At 37.9% G+C, this 18,976-nt stretch overlaps 2 protein-coding genes across 2 annotated transcripts; one reads left to right on the top strand and one right to left on the bottom strand.

Annotated features, from left to right (window-relative positions):
• The first annotated feature begins 277 nt into the window (after positions 1-277).
• LOC121432111 (synaptotagmin-12-like) lies at positions 278-6,801 on the top strand. The gene is made up of 7 exons (XM_041629969.1): positions 278-431; positions 1,246-1,986; positions 2,259-2,612; positions 3,439-3,594; positions 4,223-4,357; positions 4,844-4,982; positions 5,812-6,801. Exons 1-7 carry the CDS (start codon positions 396-398, stop codon positions 6,132-6,134), a joined length of 1,884 nt encoding a protein of 627 aa, XP_041485903.1. The 5' UTR covers positions 278-395; the 3' UTR covers positions 6,135-6,801.
• Positions 6,802-9,165: 2,364 nt separating this feature from the next.
• On the bottom strand, positions 9,166-12,276 carry LOC121432233 (C-type lectin domain family 2 member D2-like). The gene is made up of 4 exons (XM_041630086.1): positions 12,178-12,276; positions 11,031-11,312; positions 10,426-10,557; positions 9,166-9,454 (listed from the first exon to the last, which is right to left on the bottom strand). The coding sequence occupies exons 1-4, from the start codon at positions 12,251-12,253 to the stop codon at positions 9,183-9,185; spliced, it is 762 nt and encodes a 253-aa protein (XP_041486020.1). The 5' UTR covers positions 12,254-12,276; the 3' UTR covers positions 9,166-9,182.
• Between the last annotated feature and the right edge of the window lie 6,700 nt (positions 12,277-18,976).

Here is an 18,976-nt window from a genome sequence, read left to right as displayed (position 1 = left end):
AATCTACATTTTTCACAAAAGAATTCACATTAACTTATCCCACTATTGGACAGTCATCCTCTGAAAGCTTTGCCATAGACGTGTGCTTTGAAGCGGAATAAACGTTGATAAACTATTCAATTTGCCCTATGAAGCAATGAAGTGCCTCTATTCAATGTGAGTCATGTATTGTTGCTACGACAGGCTTTTCTTTGACAAGCCTTATTGTGTTGCGAATAACTAAGAATAATGAGAAGAATTCGATCACAATTGGCAGCCCTGAGATTACTTAATCATAGATGTATCTGAGTCAAGCAATCATGGCAATGGCGGCTTTCAAAATGGAGGTTTGACAGTTTTTCCACAGAATTTGTCAAACTGGTCATCGGGGGAGCTGAAATGATTCCTGGAAGATCATGGATTTTCTTCGTTTGTTGCTTGATCGGGCAAGAGTAAGAAGTGAAATTAACGATTAGTTACAGGCCTGTAAGGTTCAGTTATTCAAGTGACTAAGATCTTTACCTAGCAATGGAATATGCCGTAGACCTTTATAGTTGCACCGCGCCTGCGCACCCGGCAAAATATTTTGAAGGGAACACTCACATCTAACGCCAGGTTGGATGAGGAGCAACCCTTCCCGGAGTATGAGGCGCTGTTCGTATTTGACAAATAATTCAGTTCATATGCTACCGCTTTGATTTTTTATTTACACAATCCTACAATCACGGTCATCACTAACACTCAGTCGATGTGAGCGGCCCGTGGTTGCCATCTGTATCATCGTCGTCATTATCACCATCATCATCATAATCATCATGATCATCGTTTTCTTCATCATTGGTATCATTAACATTATCGTCGGTATATCGTCGTTGTCGTCATTGTTTCATCATCGCATCATCCCCCTCACTATCATAATCATCGTCGTGATCAATTCCATCTGCCTTTTTCATATTTTTTTTTACCATTCCTTTCAAATTACATAGGTTGAATGACAAATTCATTTTTTTCGGGGGGGAGGGGTACTTTTCGAACTCTGGACCACAATCCAAACATAGATTCACCATGCTTGACTTTTGATCGGCGAGGGCGAAATAAGCTCATACCGCCTGGAGAAAATGCAGCTGAGATTGATTAGGAAGTGATGTTGAAAAATGTGTGTGTGGAGGGGTAGTGTGGGTTCCTGCAAAATCGACATAAATCTAATAATTTATATTTTCACCATGCAGTAGTCTCTAAGTTGCATTCTCATTTGTTTCCATACAGACAACTGAGGATGATAAAGACTCAAAGTATATGGAATATATCCTACGTCAAGATCTAAAGAAATATGGTAAAGAGGGAGATGGCATCACTACAATCAACGCAGGATCTACCAGCATCCCTCCAGAAAGTGGTCGTCGAGATGAATATTTGGGAGAAGAATCTTCCACAGGCAATGAAAATGCTCTGAAGATTTATCACAGAGGCGATTCAAGCCCAACACCATCCAGGGAATACACAGCAGGTGTCCCAAGCACCGGGCTGGTAACGCAGAACGCACGTACAGCTACGGTCCCAAGCACCGAATCCTTACACTCCGCAGCACCGATGAAAGCAACGGAAATGAAATCTGACGACGTAGGGTCGAGTCGTCATGTCGTGCGCGTACCAATTGCCAGTGCAATCACCATCTGCATCGTTGTAGAGGTTCTTGTCTTTGTCTTTATGCTCGCCTTTGTGATCTTCCAAGCAAGGCGGGTCATGAAACGCAGAGGAGACCAGCAGGGGCTACTTGATGGCGATGTGGAGAAAGCGAACAGAAGTGAGGATTTCTCGTCCGGTGTTAGCTGCAGCACTTCGACGCCCAATTCCCGCCGAGGGTCGGTCTATCCAGGATTGTGCAGCGCCATCTCGGAAAACCTTCACTGTATGTTGTCTCCCATAGATTCTCCAGGACAGACTAAGCGGTATACATTCTCTTGCTCGCCGTGTCCGTCAATCGATGTAAAGCCTTATCAGATTCAAGTAAGTACCATAAGCCATCAGCCAGATCTAGAACTTTATTCTTTTTCAAATATCTTTCATTCTTTTCCTCTTGGGGGAGGAATGAAGGAAAAAATAATTTTGTGTATTCATGTTGACATGAAGCTGATTATGATGAATTTAGGATTGGCTAACTTACATTTTGCTATGTTTCCTACAAGACCTATGACATGAGCATGGCAGTAAAGCGTAAATCGTATTGATCAACAATAATGCTTTTTCAATAATCACACTGACCTTTCTCTGTTTTGAAGGGCTGCTTGTCAGAGGATAAACAGCGTAGCAGCAACTGGCTCGATTTCTCACCAGAATCGAAGAGGGCGCTTTACGCCATGACGAGGTCACGCTCTACCCCTGAACACCTCGCCGCAGCCCGGTCAACGATGAGCTCATGCAGCGGCGGCACAATAGAGACCAACCTTGGAAGGATTGACACCGCGATGTACAAGCGTGAGGAACTCGCGGCCAAGTTCGTGGGTAAATGGAAACAGATCAAGTCTAAAAAAGAAAGCAGCAAGCTGACTTTTAAGGTGACCTATGATTCGGAGATTGAGCTTTTGACCGTATTCATCGACAGCGCCCTTAACCTTCCTGATCGGGTGAAAGATGTAAGTGCTGTGATTTATAATAATAATGGCAGTATCGTTATCATTTTCTCAATATTACTAACGAGATGTGTTTACTCAGTGGTCGCCAGTGGTTCGTAAGTATCCGGGGTAAGTATGCCGCTTAGAAACCATCCCGACTCTCACGAATTTTCTTTGGTAGAACGTAGGCGGCGACGCAAAAGTATTCCAAAATCCTGAACTCATTGATGCAACTTTGCCATTAAAGACTACTGTCTTTCGATGCACTCACGCTTTTCTAGAGTAACATTCACAATCGGCAAATGACAATAGGGCAATTCCATAAAATATGTATGTCCGACCCCCTATGTGGGACCTTGATGACATGGTCTATCTCTGATTTCGTATTGTGTCAGTCTATAATTTCTTAAAGGACCATGACTTGGTCAGCTTATGAAGTGAAGTAAGACTTGAGTAAAATGGGGGTCGGATGAACAAAAGGTTGATCATTTTATGGAATTGTCCAATATTTGAGTAATCGTCTTCACTGTTCTTGGCTATATAATACAAAGAACGGTTCTTGATCGATATACTAAGGGCTACTATGTTAAGTTCTATCACGATTGTACTACGGCGGTTCTTCTATTTTCAATTCAGGACTATCACTTAGAAGTCATTGACAGACACTGCTGAAGTCTGGGTGCACCTTACCGCTGCGGGACCGCTGCTTAACATTACCAGGGAAATGTCAATTTTTATGGAAGACACCCGTCCTTTGCTCCCTACGAAGATACCGATCGTCCCCAAATGTATGGTTACTAAAACAATTGTCATCTCTGACAACATTTTTTTCATTATATTTCACCAGGGTAACGGGGACATTTTCGTGAAGATTGCTCTCGATCCCGACCACAAGCGGAGATCAATGAACTCGAGTATTCGTCACGGTACTCGCAATCCCGAGTTCAAACAGAACTTCGCTTTCCGGATCGCGCGGGGTGCTCTCAGTGAGATGTGTATCAAGGTAAGAATGAAAAAGTGTTTTAAAAAAATACCAGATTAGCTCTGCATGCTACCACTCGCCTCCCCCTTCTTCTATTAAAAGAGGAATTAGAGGATAAGATTTGATTCATTTTAATAGTCTTCGGAAGGCACTTTCAAAGTCATGTTGTCTACGAAACCCCTGGTAACTCTTACATGACGACACGCCTCAAATCAATATTTTCAATGTAATCAATATTAATGGAAAGTTTTGATGAAGTAGGGCGCTATTAGACATGTTAGATAAATGTTAGTAGTATGGTAACTTTGCTACTTAATGGTACCTACTATAGAATTCTTGATTTCGATCGGCTGTAGAGGACTGTTACATGGTATTTATCGCTGGATGGCACAGATACCATTATTGGTAACATGAAAGGGGACCTGAGTACATGAGGGAAGCTCCCTTGAGTAGTTGCATAGACCCAATCATTAGGAAACGTTTTGATGATTTACGTTGTCGTGATCTGCCTTCTTGTCAAAATATTAGTTGTGCCAGCATTGATATAATTTCCACATTTCCTCTTTCTGCGTCATACTATAAGATGACTTCAATTGCCATATTTTACTTCATCACCTTTATAATACTCTCTAATTGTTTTCCATTTTAGTTTACCGTCTGCGAATACGACCAGTACTCTCACCCCATCGCATTAGGTCGAGTCGACTACGCTCTATCCGAACATGACTTTAACCAGGGAGCTGACGCCAATGTCATCACACGAGAACTTGATAAACCAGACAAGGTAAAAGAACGACGGCATGACTGGGGTTCTTGCGTTAAAGGAGTGGTCGATAGTGGTATAGAGGATGACGGTCTTGACCTTTTTGAGGGTGTTAACGGTTTTGATTGATCTATTATGGAATACTACAACTGTATTAAAAAGCATAAGCGGTGGAAGTGGGGGGAGACGGGGGGGGGGGGCAGGTCCCCCCTAATTTTTCTTTTCTTTTTACCTGTGTCCATCACAAAATTTCAGGTGGACCCCCCCCCCCTAAATTTTCTGCTTCCGCCGCCAATGATTAAAAGAATTCAAAGGGTATTACGGGGAATTCATGGGCGGTAGCTAGGTTGAAGAAAAGTGTAAATCGAAATAAGCTTCATGCACACGCGCCTTAGCCAGCACTTATAATATACAGTGATTGGCACATTAGACTAAAATTACGCCGAATATGGATCCCATATTATATTGAAATTTCAGGAATATATGTCTGTTTATTTTTATTTTTAGGAAGGGGAGGAAGCAACGATGGGAGATCTTATGATTTCACTGACCTATTTACCGAATGCAGAGCGCGTCAACCTGATCATCATGAAAGCGCGGAACGTACGACTACCAGAGTGGGGAGACCAGGAAGTCGGACGATCAAGTAAGCATTAAAAAGACAGTCACATAGTTCGAATACGGTCCAGGTTCCGATCCGGGCCCTGATCCGGCAATACAGTTCGTATAAAAGGTGGACGTGAACGAAAATTGGCGTTATGACGTTCGCCTGTTTTTTTTATGCTACATGGAGGAAGTTACAAATTCGTATAGAGACTAGAGGTTCACAATTATCTCAGATGTTGACGTTAATGGTTGACCCCAGACGTAAATATACATACATCCCATTATCATGATTATTACACGTCTGTAATTGAGTATTAAATTTGAAGGAGACGCGCACCAGGGATTTAACGTCTATGCAAAACATTATCAAAATGGACTAATTTGGGACACAGAAACCCAGGTCTTGTAAGATGTGCTGGCTACTTTAGCATGTTGGGTTCGGATTAAGGTTTATCACAACTCACCGCCAACCGCCAAAACCGAGGCGGTTATGCAAAAAGACAAAAGAAGTCTTTAATATCTTGAAAATTTTAAAGTTATTTGCTTCTTAACCGAGATCAATAAAATAAAAATATGCAGTTTCTGTAATACCATCAAAAATCTATAGTATAGCCGTCCATAAATCTTGCATTTGATTAAAACAATCTTAGTGGTTATTCTCAGTTGTATCAAATGAAAAATATGAATTCTATTCATCATTTTGATGGGTTCTGTCAATGCATTTGTTACAAATTTGTTATCAAAGCATCGAAAGTTATCAATTTGTTAGCGCTAAACCATCAATCTTATCAATAATCATAATTTGGTGAGCCAAAGATGAGTGATTTTATTCCAAGTATTCATCTGTTTTCTCTCATCTTCTCATTCAGTTCTTGACACGTTCGTAAAGATCACCATCATGCGATGCGGCAAGGTCATGAAACACAAGAACACCAAGGTGGTCCGACGCTCGTGCTCACCGGTTTTTAACGAAGCTTTCTCCATCGACCGAATGCGCCTCTCGGAAATGCCCGAATGCTGTTTCGTCCTCTCGGTATGCGCTCGGCTCAATCATTTCCGAAGCCACCGTTCCCTTGGTCGATGCGTCGTTGGCGGGAAGGACTGCGCCGTCGGTGACGGGTTGGCGCACTGGAATGAGATGTCAGATTCTCCACGTAGCATCGTAGCCAGATGGCACAAGATTCAGCCCTAATCCATAACTAAATTTGGCCATATCTTTTTTATACGTCTGGTATATTTTAGACCTAAACTTAACAGGGATTTAGAACATGTAGAATGTTAACGTATAAAATTCAGATCGAACGTTTAATGAGCTTATATAGGAGCTTAATTTTCTCGTTTATCATGTTTATGATGATGGCTTGTGATTGATTCTAGTTTAAAAACAAGGATTACGTAGAAATTGATTCTTTTGAAATTTGACAATGTAAATTCCTGAACTTTCGTCAGTGCATTCCGAGCCGGGAAGGGGGGGTAGGAGGTAGGAGTTCGCACGATTTATATGTGTTACTAATTTGTGCTTAATCATTTCCACTTCAAATATCATAGATCTATCATTAGATAATCAAATTATTTCAGTAATCAAATTATTTCTGATTCCCATACAAAGCGTAACGAACAAGCTACCTGAGATATATTATTGTTAACTACAGGCATGGAGATTGGTACGCACTTGCTGGTACCCCCAGGGGCTACGCCAAGCAAGGGGATGGAGACGGGGGATGGGAATGAGAAGTTCGCCTCACACCTTCTCAGATATCCTGGCGTTGCACCTGGGCGCACTGGTTTAAGGGGTGGTCCAGGCTGGACATATTTATATCTCAATAAATAGAGTAAAATTCACAAAGCAAAATGCTGCAAACTTGATCAAAATCGGACAACAAATAAGGAGGTTATTGAATTCTAAAGATTTGCATTATTTCGGTGAAACAGTTCTGGGTATGTCTTTATGAATATTCATTAGGTGCGCTGATGATGTCAATATCCCCTATCGTTCTCTTGTATTTCATTATATGAAATTATTCAAAATTGTTCTACCAAGAACTAAAACAATTGGATTGACAATTACGTGCATTAGTTATATATTGCCGCAACTTATTTCATCGTAACACAAACACATCATTTACACATGTATGAAAAAATTCAACACTTCTTATTTCATGTAATAACATAAGAAAAGGGAAAGTGGAGATGTGACATCATTCATGATGATGTGCATATAAATGTTTTCACAAAATACTGATGAATTTTAAAATTCAATAACTTCGTAATTTGTTATCCGATTTTGATGAAATTTTCAGCACTTTGCTTTTGAATTTTACTCTATCTATTTAGATATATATATTCTTTTTTTAATATTTTTTTTATTTCATTTCCATTCAAAACATAATACAAAGTAATATAAAGCAATACAAATCAAGTACAATTTTATAGGGCATTCTTACTTCGTAAAACAAAAAAAGTATACTATAGAGCATAAATGGAAATGAGGGGGATCCACTAAAAAGCAAAGCTTGTAAAGTGTGGATCCCCCTTGGAAATGAAGAAATTATAGTTGACTTATTCTTATATGCGTACATGCATGTATTACAGGAAAGAAAAGGAGAACAAAAGAAATCATATTGATGCAAACATAATTACTGAAATGATGCAAAGCTTTTCACACAAGCCCGGACCATCCCTTTAATTCCGTACAAACTCTACAAGGATCCTAATCATGCCTCATATTGACATTCAGTGTTATGCTCATTATTTTATAATAGATTGAATATGTTCCCTCGCTCTTCGCAAATACATGTATTCGCGATTTGGTAACTACTAACCATGCATTTGTTGAATAATATTAGAAAAAAACACGTTCTTAGGTCATGAAGATATTCAATAATTTAATACCACTTTCTGATGTTCAGATTTAACTCACAAGTTGACTCTGTGCACCATAAACATTATCTACCTCTGATCACAAATTGCTAGATTTTCATACTGAGGCTATAGCATAGAAATTGCTATACACTTACAAATATGTGAATTAAAATAAGTTTGATATGCCTGAATGTCTCTAGTCCTCTTTGGTTCTTTTTTACAGTCAAAGTATGATATTTTTTCATTGTAATTATTCTTAATTCTTCTTCACTGATCAGCGAAAGGAGTGAAAAAGGAGAGAGAAAAGGAGAGAAGTAAAGATAAATATTATAGCGAGGGAGAGAAGAGGGAGAGAGGGGTGAGTGGGGGTGAGTGTTGGAAGGGGGGAGTGAGAGAGAGAGAGGTGGAGGGAGGGGCATTGATAAGGGAGTACGCTGCAAAAAATGCGAGAGACCGCATATTATAGACAAACGTTGACGTTAATGATCCATCAGTTTCATTAATTCCTCTTTTTTATTTCAGTACTTCCAAGCCAGAATTGACGGATCGCTGATTGCTGTACAAATGCAAATCTAAATAAAGGAAATTGAATTTCCAGAATGTTTACATGGCGTTCACAGCGTTTCCACGTAATTTATCGGCCGAAGCTCTCTCCATCACTGAGGAATGAGAATTATTTTAAATTATCACTAAGGCAGAGTACACCTTTGTGATAAATTGGAGCGTCGATTGTTTTTTTGTAATGACGGTATATAGAAGGCCTAGATCTATACATTCTTAAATATATTATTCAGAAAATTTGTTGGTAAACATGTGTTGGATCGATTAAAGTTTTCCAAATTAGCACCAAATTTGGTAACTTCTATAAAAAAAATATTCTATTTTAAGCTTTTTATAAATTTGAAATAAACTCTTTTTCATTGTCATAGGCCTATATTGGCAGCTACTCTACATTTTAATTTAGATGCCATAAATTCGAATAATTCTAACAGTTCGTGGTGACTGGTAATATATTTCTAATGAAAAAGAATGTGCATTGCATAATTATGTCTGATGTTATACTTCATGCGCAGGTAAAATAGTTTTAGATTTCTTCGAAAATGACATATTAAGACATTCACATCAGATGAGATGACGAGGAGCAGCTAATATGTGACGTCAAATGAATTTTATACAACAAATTTTGCTTTTAATGTTTTCCCTTATTCTGGTTTGATTGAAACTAGCTTGACCTTACTTTTCATCCGATTTCTCCATATTTTCCAAGTTATATCGCCCCCCTTTAACTCCTTCCATCTTCATCGGAAATTCACCATTTTTTCCCCGAGTGATATAGCCCCCCCCCCCCCTCTCCTTTCAAATTCATAGAAATGTCAGGCTATGTGTGATAAATTGGTTCAAAATACTGGGCGCCGAGTTCCCTCTCAATCACACCATTTTCTGCGAGTCTCCAATCCATTGAGTTTAATTCGCACGTTCTATCAGCTCGGATGTTGATCGATACACATTCCGTTGTATCTAGGCAGAGCGCGCTGCATGCTGGGATACTATAGGGATGTGACGTTACATGGATAGAGTGCCCCTTTAAGATGAAGTTCTGGAAGACCCGGTGAAAGCGAAGCGAGATCGATTTCGATGACGATCCGGGTACTGAAACGATAGGAGAAAACTGAGTTATGTTATAGACAAAATAGATCTGTGAGACTTGTTGGATTTATTATGTTATGCTGATTATTATGTATATATAACTGTAACACGAAAATCAAATCATATCATATGAAATCAAGTCTATTACGCGGTGATTTATAAGCCAGTTCGTAGTTCCTTTCTGCGCATGATCAAAAGACTCTACGCATGATCAAAGAAAGGTCATTTGTACTAAAGTGACATGGTGGTTTAAAATCTAATGAGATAAGCACCAACTTTGATGTCTTGATTATTCATATATCCTTTTTAATTGTGGTTTTCATTTACATCCACAAAAAACAATGCGTCCACGAACGACTGGTATTTCGCAGTTTGCCAAGTACATTGTGCAACATGCTATAATATGCATTCAAAGAAGGAATGCAACAAAACCCTTCATAAAGTGTTCATGGTGTGCTATTCTAGTCACCTGGTCTATTAAATTTCTTCATCCTGCTATGTAAGGCATGCTTACGTAATATCTTGCTTTGAAATCTGCCTATTATAATGAAAGAAATGAAAGGTCATTTGACTAAAATTGTCCATGAAGTAACTACGAACTGGTCTATTCATGGACAGTTGTTATGCAATGTGCAGAGGTGAGGTGCGAAATATTAAAGAAAGAATCCATACACGATAATTTACCTGATTAGAACATAAATTATATCAATGGCAAAATAATTATGGTATTATGTAGTTAATGTTGGTGTTCTGAAAATATAAAATATGATAAAGCAAGATTATAAAAGTTTAGAACACTGTATTAACATATCGGAAGCAAATATATATATATATGGATAAGTTCATTGTGATCGTTGATGCTTTTATTTGTGATGGTGGTGGTGGTGATGGTGCTTGGTGGTGCTTTTTATTTTACCTGATCGAATGTCAGTGAACCTCAATATTGCAATCATTATTTTTCGCGATTAACTTACCTATCAGTTTGTGACACACTGAGTAGTAGGATTCTACAGGATTAGAATCAAACATCTTTCCTTCTCGAGCATTCAAGACAACTCCAGCAGGTGATGTAGAACCATCAATATGAGGTTCATTTTCTCCCCAAACTGTACAAAATGAGAGCATATGAAACTTCTATCTGTGGAATCATCGTATCGTCATCATGACCATCATCATCATCATCATTATCATCATCATCATCGTCATCATCATCATCATCATCATCATTATCATCATCATCATCATCACCATCATCATCATTATCATCATCATCATCATCATCCCATCATCATCATTATCATCATCATCACCATCATCATCATAACCATCATCATCATCATAACCATCATTATCATCACCACCACCACCACCATCATTACTTTCGTCACCATTACTATCATCACCATTATTACAACCATCACACTCATCATCATCATGGCCATCATCAATATCACCACAATTTCCATCATTCTTTGTCGTCGTCATCAACGATCAAATTAGTTTTTATCCATTTTCTTCACAAAAAGTATACAAAGTGATTGAATTAATCATATTTGGTAGAGTATGACTGAAAACAGACCGTCATAAAGAGGTTTCCCGTCGAGACAATACCAGAGAGGCTGGTTTCGCTCCCTCTTACATCCGAGCCAGAGGTTTGTGATGGGCGTGGCAGTGGGCTTGGTCGATAGAGCTTCCACGAGGCGACTCAAGAAATGAAGCTGTCTCCTTGAGCTGAGGGTGACCATGCCACCACCATTGGAGATGCACTGGGATTGGGCCAATTGCCATGTGGATGGGTGATCGTTAAGGAGATAGCAGAAGCCCTCCCATTCGATCCATGGTTCGGGGCATGAAGATGGGCCTATATGAGAAAGGGGAGGGGGTAGGGATAGAGAGAGAGGGGGGAGAGTAAAAGGGGTGGGTAGGGAGAGAGAAGGGGAGAAAAAAGAGAATGGGAAGGGTGATGAGGAGGGCAGTGAGAAGCAGATGGAGATGTAAAGAAAAGCGTAGAGATAAGAGAGGGGCTCCAATGACAGTGATATCAATCATGAAACGGAAAATTTGGAGGTGACGATATTCATGGCAACAAATCCGAAGAGAGGTCTAGACCTTGCTCAAGATACATGTATAATGAAGCAGAGAGTAGATGGTGGTGGTTGTGGTGGTAGTGGCGGCGCGCGTGATGATGATGATTATGATGGTGACGATGATGGATGTTGTTGATGATGATGATGATGACGATGATGATGATGATGATGAAGGTGGTGGTGATGGTGATGGTGGTGGTGGTGGTGATGATGGTGATTATGATTATGATGATGAGATGGTGATGATGATGATGATGATGATGATGATGATGATGATGATGATGATGATGATGATGATGATGATGATGATGATGATGATGATGATGAAGCTGCTGGTGCTGTTGCTGCGGTGTTGCTGCTGGTGATAACTAAGGCGGTGTTATGGTGGTGTTGGTGAATGTAATGATAATTTGGTTGGTGCATGGTGATCGAAATGATGGAAATATGCAATCAAACAAAGTCTCTTCATTCATATAAACATAGCTTGATAACTACATTCTTTGAGAATTATGCATGGATATATTCGTATACAAAAGAAACAAATATTAATATCATTTGTTAAGAAATGAACTAAAATGAAATCAACTAACACAACTGATGTTGTGTTAGTTCTAAGTTATTAAAATAAGCGTACGTTACCATTTGCGTAAGCCAAAGATGGAAGGCATGAGGCGAATACAATTAGGAAAGCAGCGATCGCAGTAAACTTCAACATGATTGCCTCGATGAAGATTCCGATTCTGAAAACCCACACTCTCAACAAAATAATTTTTGAAAACGTTATCTCTATAGAATAAATCAGGAGACATGAACATCCACTTATCCACTTGTTTTCTCTCAAGAGAAAAGAAAATAAGGAGATGGCGCCCTTCATCATTTCCTGACAGAGTCATTGATCATGTTAATTTGGAGAAATTTGACTCAATTGATTATTAATTCATTTCCATTTTCATTCATCATCATGAACATTAATGTTAGCCGTCTTCATATTAGCTGACATCTTTCCCGGTTCCGCCCCCTCTCTTCCAACCAGGTGGGTGTTTCATAAAGCTGTTCGTGAATGACTTTACGCACGACTGGTGATCCTTTCTTGTGCTAACTGATATCCCTATGTAATTGAGTTATGATCCAAGAACAGGTTCCATCCGTGCTTAAAGCTGTTCGTAACTTTACGAACAGCTTAATGAAACACCTACCTGCTTTCTCTCTCTCTCTCTCTCTCTCTCATCCTCCACCTCTCCTCTCTCTATCCAATTATTATATCTGTATAATTATCTCTCTTCCCTTTTCTCTCTCACAGACTTTCCCTTCAAGTTGCTTTACAAGTGAAGTCAATTTTTTTGTTTTATCAATTAACTAATTTATTCATTTCTTTATTTATCTAAGTATTTATACAGTTCATTTATGCATTTATTAATTTAATTATTTATTTATTTATTCATTCATTCACTCATTCATTCATTCATTCATTTATTTATTTATTTTATTTTTTTATTATTATTCATTCATTTATTTATTTATTTTCTTTATTCTATACTGCAGGGTATATAGACATGTTTAGTTGTAAACTACTTAATGCATCAACCGTATAGGGGTCTGCAATCTTAGTCGTACTTCATTAAAGGCTTTGTTTAAAACATTCGCTATTTTTTTGGTAAGTATCTGTTCATTTCCCATTGTAAGTTTGATATCATTATTTTCTTTCTTATTTTCTTTCGGTTTATAAGTTATGAAATATTTCTAAAATTTTTCTAGATATTACCTCAGTTCTGAAATTCACTCTGATAGTAATTATTTTTCAAAAACTTATTCAAAATTTTTGCTCTATTTTGAAAATGCTGACATTTTTGTCGCCAAGATATTATTTTTTTCCGGTATTGTTTTCGACAGCAATCCCTTTCTCGTGCTATAGATCAGATATTCATCATTAATCCACGGTACACCTCTTTGCTTAAGACGCATTGATATAAATGGGGCATGCCTATCACACATTTCCAACAGAGTACTTCTAAAACAACACCATAATTTTTCTACATCCTGACCAGATGAATGAAATTCTTTCCAGTCAATGTTGCTAATAAATGTGTCAAAATCTGAATGTTTGAACGAGTGAAATTTGCTTATGTTTGGTGAGAGAGGTTAATATTTATAGTGATCACTTCATGGGCGGAAATTCAAGGGGGGGCAGGGGGGACATTTCCCCCCTACTCAAAATAGTAGGGGGACACAATATAAAATGTCCCCCTACTATTTGTGGTCTTTTACGATGGTAAGAAATTTATCATTCAAAATCGATATAAAACATGTATTTTAGGCCGAGATGACCTTACTTTTGGGATAATAACCTTTTTTTTTTGCTTTTCAAATCTTCCAGCCCCTTGTCCCCCTTGCCTTTTTGGAGAGATTTCCGCCCCTGGATCACTTAAACCTGTTATTTGTACTCCTGATTTAATGACACTTAGTGAATAAATCATTAAGTGATCATGGTGATTAAATGTTAGGCGTAACGCTCGTGGGTTGAGATATACGCATACATTCGTAATTCCGAAGATTCGTTATTCCGAATGTTCGTTATTCCGACGACGAAATGATTAACGAACCTCATTTCGTTTTCGGATTAACGAACCTTCGGAATAACGCCACAAATGTTCGGATTAACGAACCCTTTTACGTTTTCAGATTAACGTACATCGTCGTATAGGCAATTTACGTGTTTAGGAATTTCGAACCTTCGGAATTACGAAGTGCAACCGAGATATAACCTATGTCATCTGCTCGGTCATCACATAGATCTTTAAAAATACTTTTTCTGGCAGATTATAATCAGTTAACATGTTATAGTTAAAACCCCAAGTATAATAATACATGTATTGCACGACTTTGCATATACTTTCTCGAGATTACGTTCAACACTTTTAAAGAATTCTAAATGACTATAAGTTTTCCTATACAATATACCAACGAACAGTGAGCTGCTGTTAATACGCGTACATGTAACATCTCACTGCATTTTATTTTGATGTTCTTTTTACTTCATCTACATTTTTTTTAAGGGTCGCTGTTGCATCAAGCACATAGGACATAGCCAGTTTTCAAAGAGTACATCTGAATCATATTTCTTTTTCAAGACCCGTCCACAAGATAATATGCACCCATTTGCGACCATTAAACATATACTAATGCCTTTTGCTATTTTTTAACCGACTTACTGCAAATAGAACATGGGTATTTAACCATTATTAATAACTGTGTTAAGACTTGCGTGGAATATTGATGTCACTCTAAGTAGATTAAAAATAACTCTCAATGTGGTGCAAGGTAAAAGATATGTACAAGAGAGTGCACCCCATAATAAATGAACGTAATAATTAAAACGCAGAACTAGATCGTTCTTGAGCCAGGGGTGGCGATCCTGGGAGGGGGGTGGGGGCACAGTGCCCCCACTTTTTCAAACACTTAAAAAGTGCCCTTATTAGGCAAGTAAAATGCCCCCTCACGTGTACTACACCCCTTTGGAAGAGGGCCCGTTTAGGTGTTACCAAGAGCCCTTAAAAAGTGCCACCCTCCCCCCAAAATCCCCCCATGGACATGTTCTGTGCCCTTTTCATCTAAGAAGTACCCGTTTTATGTCTGAGCAAGTGCGATATGTATCAGTGCCAAATTGTAACCCCCCCATCCCCCTCACGGACGGGTTCTGTGCATCTTTCCTCTCAGAATGTCTGGGCAAGTGCTCCCTTGCCTTATCATAGGTGCCCTTTCTAGTATCAGTACCCCTTTCTACAAAAAGTGCCCCCACGAACGTGTTCTATTGCACCTGAGATTATGCCGTTAGCAAGTGCCCCTTTACCTTCTAATGGGTGCAGTTTCTCGTATTATGACCCTTTAACCTAAGAAAGCTGAGTGCTCCCCCCCCCTTCCCCTCACGAACGTGTTCTGTGCCCCTTTCACCTGAGATTATGCCGTTAGCAAGTGCCTCTTTGCCTTCTAATAGGCGCAATTTCTCGTATCAGTACCCCCATTTTACCTAAGAAAACTGAGTGCCCCCTCACGAACGTTTTATGTGCCACTTTCACACGAGAAAGACCTGTTATGTGTTAACGAGTGCCCCTTAACTTGCCTTCTTATACTGCTTGTTCTTTTTATCAGACAAGTTTTCCTGAAAAAGCACTCTTTTCATGCCAGATGAACGCCCGGTTTCTTTCTTTCGCGCCGTTCTCCTTCCTGCACAATGAATTAATATATAACTTGTAAAAAAAAATAATCCTACATACCTTAAGTGTCATAAGTCTTGAAAACTCACATTATTTTACTGCAGATTTTAAACAAAAAATCACCATATTAAGTATGCACAAAATCCCTCTATTTCAAAATGCCAAAACGCCTCAATGAAAAGCTCGGTTTTTCCAAAAAAAAATACGCGCGCTGCCCCTAAGCATATTTCTGCATACGGCCATGTTTATCATAGCCCTTTTCAAAAGCGATGCCCTTTTTCCCTGTGCCCCCATTTCAAATTAGCTCCTGCCTTGAGCAATGATCAAACAAGATGTCCACTAATTTAAAGTTGGAACAATATGATATATCACAGTAAATATTGAAAGGGTATATGTGAATTTAATTTACCTACTATATAGATCTTAATCACAGTCTAACACATCTTATAGATATAGACTCAGTAAATGTAGATCTATACAAAATATATTCCCCTAAAGGGATGGTCCCGGCTGAAAAAATATGTCTTAATACATAGAGTAGAATTCACTGAGCAAAATGCCGAAAATTTCATTAAAATCGGGTAACAAATAAATGAAGTTATTGAAGTTTAAAATTTAGCATTATTTTGTGAAAACAGTCGTCATGAATATTCATTAGGTGGGCTGATGATGTCACATCTCCAATTTCCGTTTTCTTATCTTGTTACATAAAATCACATTTTTTTTATTATTTCATGTTTTAACAAAATATTGCTTAAAGGTCAAGTCCACCCCAGAAAAATGTTGATTTGAATCAATAGAGAAAATCAGACAAGCACAATGCTGAAAATTTCATCAAAATCGGATGTAAAATAAGAAAGTTATGACATTTCAAAGTTTCGCTTATTTTCAACAAAATAGTTATATGAACGAGCCAGTTACATCCAAATGAGAGAGTCGATGATGTCACTCACTCACTATTTCTTTTGTTTTTTATTGTTTGAATTATACAATATTTCAATTTTTACGAATTTGACGATTAGGACCTCCTTGCCTGAAGCACAAAATGTTAAAATAATGGAATTCCATGTGTTCAGGGAGGAATGAAACTTCATTCCACGTGACAATGACGAGAAAATGAAAATATTTCATATTTCATATAATAAATTACAAAAGAAATAGTGAGTGAGTGACGTCATCAACTCTCTCATTTGGATGTAACTGGCTCGTTCATATAACTTTTTTTGTTGAAAATAAGCGAAAATTTAAAATGCCATAACTTTCTTATTTTACATCCGATTTTGATGAAAGTTTCAGTGTTATGCTTGTTGAATTTTTCTCTTTTTATTCAAATCAAGTTTTTGTTGGGGTGGACTTGTCCTTTAACTTAAAAATTCAATAACTTTGTTATTTGTTATCCGATTTTGATGAAATTTTCAGCATTTTGCTCAGTTAATTTATTAAGCTATAAATACTTTCAGCCCAGACCGTCCCTTTAATGGAAGTGAGTTGGTCTAGATGTACTCTACTCTCTAGATCTATTTCAAGTAGACAACTATTCACCACAAAATTTAGCAATTCATTAAAGAGAAATTCATAAAAGAACATCTCTTCGACTAGCCTGTGTGCAAAATCAATGTTGATTACATTGAGGTAAGTTTCATGACGTAGTTATGTTGCAACGGTAATTTCTAGGAGTCTATTCCTATGGCCATGATTTTCCCGTCTTGTGTTTAAACTCTTCAAACGTATTTGTGGCTAAATTTTCTTCCAGAACTGCATGGGTTCGCTTCTTTGTCAGATTCTCATTTATAAAGATGAAGGTGTCCTTGCCCTTTAGTCATTCCATTCCATTCCTTATTTTTATTTGGCAATAAGTCATGATTGACTATTTTTGCCACTCACTGTATGAAAGGTAGGGTAACAATTTTATCTATTATTATTATTTTTTATTACTTTTTTATTATTTCTTGTATGTTCATTCCGTTTTTTCTATGAAAGAAAAAAAATTATTTAGATACATTATGAAACAAAAAATTGAGAAATAAGATATCAGCAAACAATAGGGGGACTACTTCCCGAAAACGACAGCTTGCTTCTTGCCCTGTAGACTGCATCCGCAGGCGTAACACTTTGAGAATTGTAGTTGGTGGTGATGATGATGATGATGATGATTATGATAGTGGTGATGATGCCGATGGTGGTGGTCATGATAATGATGATGATGATGGTGATGATGATCTTCATGATGATGATGATGATGATGATGATGATGATGATGATGCCGATGGAAATGATTTTGACGGTGATGTGCACGATGATGAAAACAATGACGATAACTACATACAACGACGGTGATGATGGTGTGGGAGTTATTTCTTGTCAGTGTTCTTTTGTCAAGAATTACATCATTAAAAACACTAACATGTAAAAAATATAAAAAAAGTACAAAACCATGGACATTCTCCGCGATTTTCTTTTAGTGCTTTAATACGGTCTGGCTGGACCATGAAAATAAATATTTGTGTCATGTACAAGTGTTTCTTTCAGTTTGATTTGATTTGATTTGACTTTATTTTACATATTTCACAAGTACAAACAAAATTTGAAAACAATATCAGAAAACTCATGAGAATACAAATCAGACAAGGCATAACAATGAATTCAAATTAAAGAGAATAGCGATTGGAATTAAAGACAAATAAAAGGAATGAAATATGAGGGAACCTGCATAAAAAAGCAAGGCTTGTTAAGTCTGCAGGATCCAGAAAAAAATTCGGTCTTAATGAGGAGAGGACAGGTAAGAAATTGATTATAACAAAGTAATGCCAAAATATGACGATTGTGTAAGGAATACAAAGAAGTAATAAAATAAATAAGTAAAAAAGAGTCCGCCACTCTATCACTATTATTTATTACTCATTACTCAGCCAGAGCGTATTAACAAAGTACATGAATATAAAAGTTTACAAAGGGAAATTATAAGAATTGATAAGCATCGCTTTCAATTTACGTTTGAATATATTAAGTGAGGCACTCTGTACCATATCATGGGGAAGATCGTTCCAAAACCTGGGCCCTTCAAATGCGATTGTTCTTTGAGCAAGGAGAGTGCGAGTACGCGGAAGGTGATAGGAGTCACTTAGCCGGGTGGGATATGTGTGGATTAGATTGTTCCTTTGAAACATAGAAACAAATGTATCAGGCAATTCACCTCTTGAAAGCTGAAACATAAATATACCAACTTG

Source organism: Lytechinus variegatus, chromosome 18 (assembly GCF_018143015.1).
Source record: "Lytechinus variegatus isolate NC3 chromosome 18, Lvar_3.0, whole genome shotgun sequence".
Taxonomy (NCBI): domain Eukaryota; kingdom Metazoa; phylum Echinodermata; class Echinoidea; order Temnopleuroida; family Toxopneustidae; genus Lytechinus; species Lytechinus variegatus.
The sequence above is the reverse complement of the archived record's forward strand: the minus strand, read 5'-3'. Positions and strand labels throughout refer to the sequence as shown.

What these genes read in the sequence shown, in the direction of transcription:
- LOC121432111 (XM_041629969.1), top strand. Translation starts at nt 396, where the DNA reads ATGGATTTTCTTCGTTTGTTGCTTGATCGGGCAAGA. An exon ending in TGTTGCTTGATCGGGCAAGA is followed by an intron (nt 432 to 1,245) that starts GTAAGAAGTGAA and finishes GTTTCCATACAG; the next exon opens with ACAACTGAGGATGATAAAGA. An exon ending in AACTTGATAAACCAGACAAG is followed by an intron (nt 4,358 to 4,843) that starts GTAAAAGAACGA and finishes TTTTATTTTTAG; the next exon opens with GAAGGGGAGGAAGCAACGAT.
- LOC121432233 (XM_041630086.1), bottom strand. Translation starts at nt 12,253, where the DNA reads ATGTTGAAGTTTACTGCGATCGCTGCTTTCCTAATTGTATTCGCCTCA. An exon ending in ATCTTTGGCTTACGCAAATG is followed by an intron (nt 11,313 to 12,177) that starts GTAACGTACGCT and finishes TTTCTCATATAG; the next exon opens with GCCCATCTTCATGCCCCGAA. An exon ending in AGTGTGTCACAAACTGATAG is followed by an intron (nt 9,455 to 10,425) that starts GTAAGTTAATCG and finishes CTATCGTTTCAG; the next exon opens with TACCCGGATCGTCATCGAAA.